Consider the following 8,169-nt stretch of genomic DNA (forward strand, 5'->3'; position numbering starts at 1 on the left):
AATTATCAAATATAATTTTCACGGATAAATCAGTAATCCACTGAAAAGCATAAAATAAAAAAACATATCGATGATATGTCCAGTAACCGCTCACGCCGTCTTCGTACAACTGGTTAAAACTGCATCGAAACCTACTTTACAAACGAAAGGAATTGAAATAAAACCAAGATTTCTGACAGTTATAATAGAATGAAATTCTTTCAGGCATTTCAGAGGCCTTGAGGACATCGTTTCACTAAAAAAATTATTAAATAAAACCAGCCCCAAACAGTATGTGCTAGGGAACTTTATGACAACGGCACTATATACAGAAAAAAATATTTACCTATTTGTATAACATATCAAACAAAATAAATGGCCATAGATCTAATTTAATTTATCATGCAACTACTATGGTAATTGCCCGATAACACTTGCATGATAATTATTTTTGAAATCAGGTCAGTAACCTGATATCAAAAATAAGCCCCGCCCATTTTTTACGGACATTTTTCAATTGCTTATATTCTCATTTTCATCAGCATGTGAATTCTACAATGTAATCTCATACCCTTACAAGTCTTGAATCAAGATGCAATATTTATTTATTTATCATCTCGATTTCAATTACGAATGAATTAGACAGCGAATAGTTTTAACACCAACTAAATGAGTGAGGTCATAATTTATATTGCAAATGACATCATAAATGTTCACGTCATACTATAACATAACAAACAGGCTTGACGATTTTCTTTGAAAACTTGTAAATGTTTACTTTATTTTGCCGGATTAATATTTAATAAGTGAACAAAATGTAAAGTTTATGTGATTCTGAGGGATTTTTTGGATCGATGTTTAAATTAAAGGTAAGAATTATATTGTGTTTGGCATACATTCTGTTGTATCTTTTATCCGAGCGAAATTAAAAATGGCCGCCATCTACAAATTCTAAGTTTCAGGGGCGGTTGAATTTGTTGTCAATAATTAATTATTCGAACAAAAATCCCACCCTTTTTTTTATTACAAAATTTGCTGTTTAAAAGTAGATTATTTGTTATTTTGACAGTTTTTATGTGTCACATGATAAATAGAAAAACATGCTACTGTCTTTTGATATCAATTCTATCAGGCTCGGCTGATATGGGCAGAATGGGCTCATGGGCTCGACAAGCCTCGCCCTTTCTAGCCCATATCAGCCTCGCCTGATGAAATTGATATCAAACGACAGTAGCATGTTTTTCTATTTATCATGTGACACGCATGTTATTCTCTATCAATCAACAAGCGCAATCAATGACAGTTTTCTAAATCATATGATCAAATCTCTTGCAAAAAGAAAGAATTACACAGTCAGGCAAGTATTCCTCCATATATTTATTATTTAATATGGGAAAAAGAAATAGAAATCAGTATCAGACGGCCACAATACAGTCAAAATAATGAAATAAGAAGACTATGAGAAAAGGAACTGGCGTGACAAGTAACAATAGTTCTATGACAGTTTGGTTGCAATCCGTTTAGAAATGTATAAAACAAATAGTAAATGAAGAGAAGGAGAGAACACACATCAAAGATCAAAGGTTGATTATTGAAACTGAAGAGACATTATTGTTGGTTTCAGTATTAATGAACTAAACTTCTTGTTGAAATTTATTTCTATAGTTGTTTCCAGTATGTATAATTTTGTAACAAATGTTGTAAGTCTTCAAATCTGGTGTGATATTTAGCTGCTGGTTCTTTTAATCTAAAATAATAATGAGTTTTAAAGATTTATAGTTAGTTCAAAAATATCGTTAATCTAATTAGATAGTTGTTTATCTTTTGAGAAATTGTTCAGGTATTGTAACATGATGTTTCCAGAGTCAATTTTAATAATGTGAACTATTTAGGGCCAAGTTGGTGAAATGAAATTCCTCTCGAAAATTTGGCCAAGTTATTTTCAATTTTCTGCATGGTTTTCGTTAGTATAAAGTATTTTTAATCTTCTATGGTATCTTTATGGAGTTTTTGTTGATAAATATACTGTTCTAGGCTTTTTTTTCTTGTTCTTTAAGACTTTTTTGACACTGAGATTAATCTTTACTAGAATTTTAGTGATAACGTTTATTTGCTCCTGTGAAGTGATTTAGTTTAGATCTTTGTTGATAATTTCCAACTCTTGTAAAATGATTTTTTTTTATTCTCCACATACTGTAATAAAATCGCGTAAAATTTTAGACCGAAAGTTATGTGAGCCTTTTTCCATTCAATTTGTAGTAATGAGTTGATCACCGGTACTTGCGAAGTACGATTAACTTATAGAGATTTCAGGATTGGTTTTGTGTTGATAATTGTCTTGAAGTATTTAATATGGTGGTTGGTACGTGTATTATGAGTATGTAATTTTTTAACACTTTGAAACGGGTTACATTGCTTTCGTCAATTCGTTGCGATGTTTCATCGGGTAATTTTCGTTTTCCCGTCGTTAGTGTGTTAGATTATTCCAGAAGTAGTGTCTGGGAGACAAACGGCGAAACGTTAGACGCTTCCACATATATTGTGCCCTCTTTGCAATATGCGTACATTTTCCCGGCAAAATATCCTCACATAGGGTTCAAAGGAAGTCTGCTACAGTGGAACCCAACAAGGGATTCTGGTAAAAAGTAAAAAACTATAACACTACCCGCACTGCTCCGGATGACTCGGGGGATAACCCAATGTCGACGGATCCCAAACGGGATACAATTTTCCCTAAAGTTAATACAACAATTAAATCAAGAGAAGGCGAGAACACACGTCAAAAATCAGGATGTTTTGAAAACTGGTTTATCCAAGGATCTACCGGTTTCGGTCTTTCAAGACCTTCAACAGGATATATTTCAATGATACATAATTACTGAAATACTAAAGACGGCTACAAAATGTGACGTATGTTACTAATACTATAAATAGACGTATAGGGCAAGTATAAAACAAGTCAAAAACATCAATATAAAATGCATATTACACTCCAAATTGGCTTGTTTTCATTTTTGATAGTCTAGAAATCCATACCAATCCCTAATTGTAATTGAAATAACAAAGTTCTGTTAAAATGTCAAAACGAATGATGATACAATAAAGATGTCATTATACATTAAATTGAAAGTCTGAGTTCTACTGTGAACACATGTTCCTCAGCAAGTGCTTGTCACGTCACTGCTCCTTTCGAATAGTTAAATATTCCAGACGGGAAACAAAGACAAGACTTTAAATGCATAATGGGTTGAAAGACCTCTGTTCAGTGCCATTCGTAATGTTCGACTTCACCAAGTCGATCAAAGGATATTAAAATTTTAATAAATCATAAATTAAAATACCTTTTGGTGTGACTTACCTTCGCATCTTGCTCCTACAACTGCAAAACCAGCTTGGCAAACACAAGATTTCTTTGTCGTATCACATTCACTATTAGTATCAATATTACATTCAGAACCGCCATCATTGCATGCGACCGATGTAATCATTTCTAAGGAAACACAAATGTATTTATTTAATTTCATTCAGAATCTAACTACTTCTTTTCGTTTGGAAGGTTCGCATTAATTTACAAAATGTTTCTAGCAGTAAAGCACCACTTCCTAAAGTTCTTATTTTACTAAAGATAGATAGATTGATACATTTACATGTATATAAACCTTTTCTCCCAAATAAGCGTGTTTTGACGGCTTTTTGCCCCCCCCCTTTTTTGAGGCCTCAAACAGTGAAAAAATGCCCTATTTAGGCCCCAATACTGGTTTTCGTTTTAGAAATGTTGTTAAAGAAAATTTTGTTTGGACATGTGACAGGCTAAAAATGGCCTCAGGTCAATCTTAGGGTAACTAGTAACCGACGCTGAAAAGCCTTTTATTCTATCTCAATTCATTGAGAATTTGCAGCACTTTGAAATCAGTTTTGATGGAAAATAAAACAATGCAAAATTGTGATTTTTATGCAATTTTGATACGTACCTCCGTTGTCATGGTTACAGGAAATTTACGATTGAGCATGCTGTTACAGAGGCTATAGTCTAGTCAACATTTGTGCAAAGTTTCATCAGTATTGAAGCATTTTTCATAGTTTCATAGCAGTTTGAACTTGTTCAGGAGGCTTTTCAATGAAAACGGCCATTTTTTGCACTATGCTCATGGGGTAAAAAGTTAATTAATAACATAAAAAATGTCAAAAAAAACAACAACAAAAAACAGCAGGCTAAAAATGGCCTCAGTTCAATCTTAGGGTAACTAGTAACCGACGCTGAAATGCCTTTTACTCTATCTCAATTCATTGAGAAGTTGCAGCACATTGAAATCAGTTTTGATGGGAAAAAAACCAATGCAAAATTGTGATTTTTGGCAATTTTGAGACGTCCCCCCGTTGCCATGGTAACAGGAAATTTACGATTGAGCATGCTGTTTCAGAGGCTATGGTGTAGTCAACATTTGTGCCAAGTTTCATCACTATTGAAGCATTTTTTATAGTATCATAGCAGTTTGAACTTGGTCAGGAGGCTTTTCAATGAAAACGGCCATGGGTAAAAGGTTAATTAAAAATAAAAAAAAATGTCAAAAAACAACAATTTTTCACCAAAATGCAGTGTTAAGGCACGTGTTCACATGGAAAATCTAGTTTTTAGGTAATTCCAAGGTTTTTTTTTTATCATATTTGGTTAACCATTTCCCTCATATAAGCGTGTTTCGACGGCTTTTTGCCCACCCCCCTTTTTGAGGCCTCAAACAGTGAAAAAATGCCCTATTTAGGCCCCAAACACTGGTTTTTGTTTAAGAAATGTTGTGAACAAAAGTGATCACTTTTTCGGCGACATCCCCATCCAAATGTTACATCAGGGGGTTGCCAAAAGGAGGATGTGCCCCTTCTGTTTGTGGGTTTGAAGGGGGGGGGGGGCGGAGTCCCCCTCATCGCCAAGAAAATTTTGGACTTGTGACAGGCTAAAAATGGCCTCAGGTCAATCTTAGGGTAACTAGTAACCGACGCTGAAAAGCCTTTTACTCAGTCTCAGTCGTATCACATTGACTGTTACCATCAACACTACAGTCATCGTTATTAGTACACACTACCGATGTGATACTTGATACTAAACACAAAAAGATAAAAACAAAATTTCATAACAGTATACCTACGAATTGTATACAAAAATATATTTTCAAAATGTGTATGTCAAAGAATTTTTTCAATCCATTTCTTTTCATATACAGATAGATAGATGGATGGATGGATGGATGGATGGATTTTTGTTTGACTAATTTTTGCTATGATTTTTATTTTTATGTCAAAAACCTTTTAAAAAAAGCATTCCCTTTTAAAAAAATTTAAAATCTTACAAATTTACCCAAAAAATGTCTCATTGTATTTTTCCCCAAAAAAAACCCATAATGTTCCAATATTTAAATTCCATAAAATTATCAAAAAAGTTTTGTTTTTCTTACGTTCCATTCGTTCCCGTTACTTCAATAAATATTTCGAAACCCCTCGTTTTGACTTAATTGCATTTTTTCCGTTACTGCAAAACCGTTTACTTCAATTTACCGTTTGTCTAACATTTACTTTTACCACAACATACAGTCACGTTTTAGTACACACTTTCCCATGTGATACTTGATACTAACAAAAAAAGATTAAAAAAAAAAATTTCTAAAAGTAACCTACGAATTGTTGCAAAAAAAATTTTTAAATGTGTAGTCAAAGGATTTTTCTAATCCATTTCTTTTCAAATTCAGATAGATAGATAGATAGAGATGGATGGATGGATGGATGGATGGATGGATGGATGGATGGATGGACGGACGGATGGATGGATGGATGGATGATGGATGGATGGATGGATTGATGAATGGATGGATGGATAGATTTTTGTTTGACGTCATTTTTGCATTAATCCTTTGTGTTTATGTCAAATCTGTTTCAAATAAAGCATGTCACCTTAAAAAATGTTATCTTACAAGTTTACCAAGAAATGTCTCATTGTATTTTCAAAAAGCCTTTAATGTATCCAATATTCAATTCATTAAATATTATCAGAAACGTCTCGGTTTGACTTACGTTCGCATTTTGTTCCTGTTACTGCAAATCCAGTTTTACATTCACATTTACCGTTAGTCGTATCACATTGACTGTTATCATCAACACTACAGCCATCGTTATTAGTACACACTACCGATGTGATACTTGATACTAAACACAAAAAGATTAAAACAAAATTTCATAACAGTATACCTACGAATTGTATGCAACAATATATTGTCAAAATGTGTATGTCAAAGGATTTTTTAATCCATTTCTTTTCATCATATTCAGATAGACAGATAGATAGATAGATAAATTTTTGTTTGATTTCATTTTTGCTTGAATTCTTTGTGTTTATGTCAATGTCACATTTAAAAGATTTATATCTTACAAGTTTACCAAGAAATGTCTCATTGTATTTTCAAAAAGCCTATAATGTATCCAATATCTAATTCATTAAATATTATCAGAAACGTCTCGGTTTGACTTACGTTCGCATTTTGTTCCTGTTACTGCAAATCCAGTTTTACATTCACATTTACCATTAGTCGTATCACATTGACTGTTACCATCAACACTACAGCCATCGTTATCAGTACACACTACCGATGTGATACTTGATACTAAACACAAAAAAGATTAAAACAAAATTTCATTACAGTATACCTACGAATTGTATGCAACAATATATTGTCAAAATGTGTATGTCAAAGGATTTTTTTAATCCATTTCTTTTCATCATATTCAGATAGACAGATAGATAGATAGATAAATTTTTGTTTGACTTCATTTTTGCTTGAATTCTTTGTGTTTATGTCAATGTCACATTTAAAAAAAATTATATCTTACAAGTTTACCAAGAAATGTCTCATTGTATTTTCAAAAAGCCTATAATGTATCCAATATTTAATTCATTAAATATTATCAGAAACGTCTCGGTTTGACTTACGTTCGCATTTTGTTCCTGTTACTGCAAATCCAGTTTTACATTCACATTTACCGTTAGTCGTATCACATTGACTGTTATCATCAACACTACAGCCATCGTTATTAGTACACACTACCGATGTGATACTTGATACTAAACACAAAAAGATTAAAACAAAATTTCATAACAGTATACCTACGAATTGTATGCAACAATATATTGTCAAAATGTGTATGTCAAAGGATTTTTTTAATCCATTTCTTTTCATCATATTCAGATAGACAGATAGATAGATAGATATATTTTTGTTTGACTTCATTTTTGCTTGAATTCTTTGTGTTTATGTCAATGTCACATTTAAAAAAATTTATATCTTACAAGTTTACCAAGAAATGTCTCATTGTATTTTCAAAAAGCCTATAATGTATCCAATATTTAATTCATTAAATATTATCAGAAACGTCTCGGTTTGACTTACGTTCGCATTTTGTTCCTGTTACTGCAAATCCAGTTTTACATTCACATTTACCGTTAGTCGTATCACATTGACTGTTATCATCAACACTACAGTCATCGTTATTAGTACACACTACCGATGTGATACTTGATACTAAACACAAAAAGATTAAAACAAAATTTCATAACAGTATACCTACGAATTGTATGCAAAAATATATTTTCAAAATGTGTATGTCAAAGGATTTTTTTAATCCATTTCTTTTCAAATTCAGATAGATAGATAGACATATAGATTTTTGTTTGACGTCATTTTTGCATTAATTCTTTGTGTTTATGTCAAATCTGTTTCAAATAAAGCATGTCACCTTTAAAAAATTTATATCTTACAAGTTTACCAAGAAATGTCTCATTGTATTTTCAAAAAGCCTATAACGTATCCAATATGTAATTCATTAAATATTATCAGAAACGTCTCGGTTTGACATACATTCGCATTTTGTTCCTGTTTCTGCAAATCCAGTTTTACATTCACATTTACCGTTAGTCGTATCACATTGACTGTTATGATCAACACTACAGTCATCGTTATTAGTACACACTACCGATGTGATACTTGATACTAAACACAAAAAGATTAAAACAAAATTTCATAACAGTATACCTACGAATTTTATGCAAAAATATTTTTTAGAAATGTGTATGTCAAAGGATTTTTTTAATCCATTTCTTTTCAAATTCAGATAGATAGATAGATAGATAGATAGATAGATTTTTGTTTG

The 8,169-nt window shown here is 32.0% G+C and overlaps 1 protein-coding gene across 1 annotated transcript in view; it reads right to left on the reverse strand.

The window, feature by feature from the left end:
* LOC132750377 (uncharacterized) overlaps window positions 1-8,009 on the reverse strand; it is a gene marked incomplete at its 5' end in the record, with an annotated part of 46,002 nt that extends 37,993 nt beyond the window's left edge. Inside the window, 6 exons of the mRNA XM_060740344.1 lie at window positions 3,338-3,469; window positions 6,040-6,171; window positions 6,495-6,626; window positions 6,953-7,084; window positions 7,410-7,541; window positions 7,878-8,009. Coding sequence (XP_060596327.1) covers window positions 3,338-3,469; window positions 6,040-6,171; window positions 6,495-6,626; window positions 6,953-7,084; window positions 7,410-7,541; window positions 7,878-8,009 — 792 coding nt within the window. The remainder of the gene's footprint in view (window positions 1-3,337; window positions 3,470-6,039; window positions 6,172-6,494; window positions 6,627-6,952; window positions 7,085-7,409; window positions 7,542-7,877) is intronic.
* Window positions 8,010-8,169: the final 160 nt, after the last annotated feature.

Source organism: Ruditapes philippinarum, unplaced genomic scaffold (genome assembly GCF_026571515.1).
Source record: "Ruditapes philippinarum isolate M1 unplaced genomic scaffold, ASM2657151v2 ctg4157_1_1_1_1, whole genome shotgun sequence".
Taxonomy (NCBI): domain Eukaryota; kingdom Metazoa; phylum Mollusca; class Bivalvia; order Venerida; family Veneridae; genus Ruditapes; species Ruditapes philippinarum.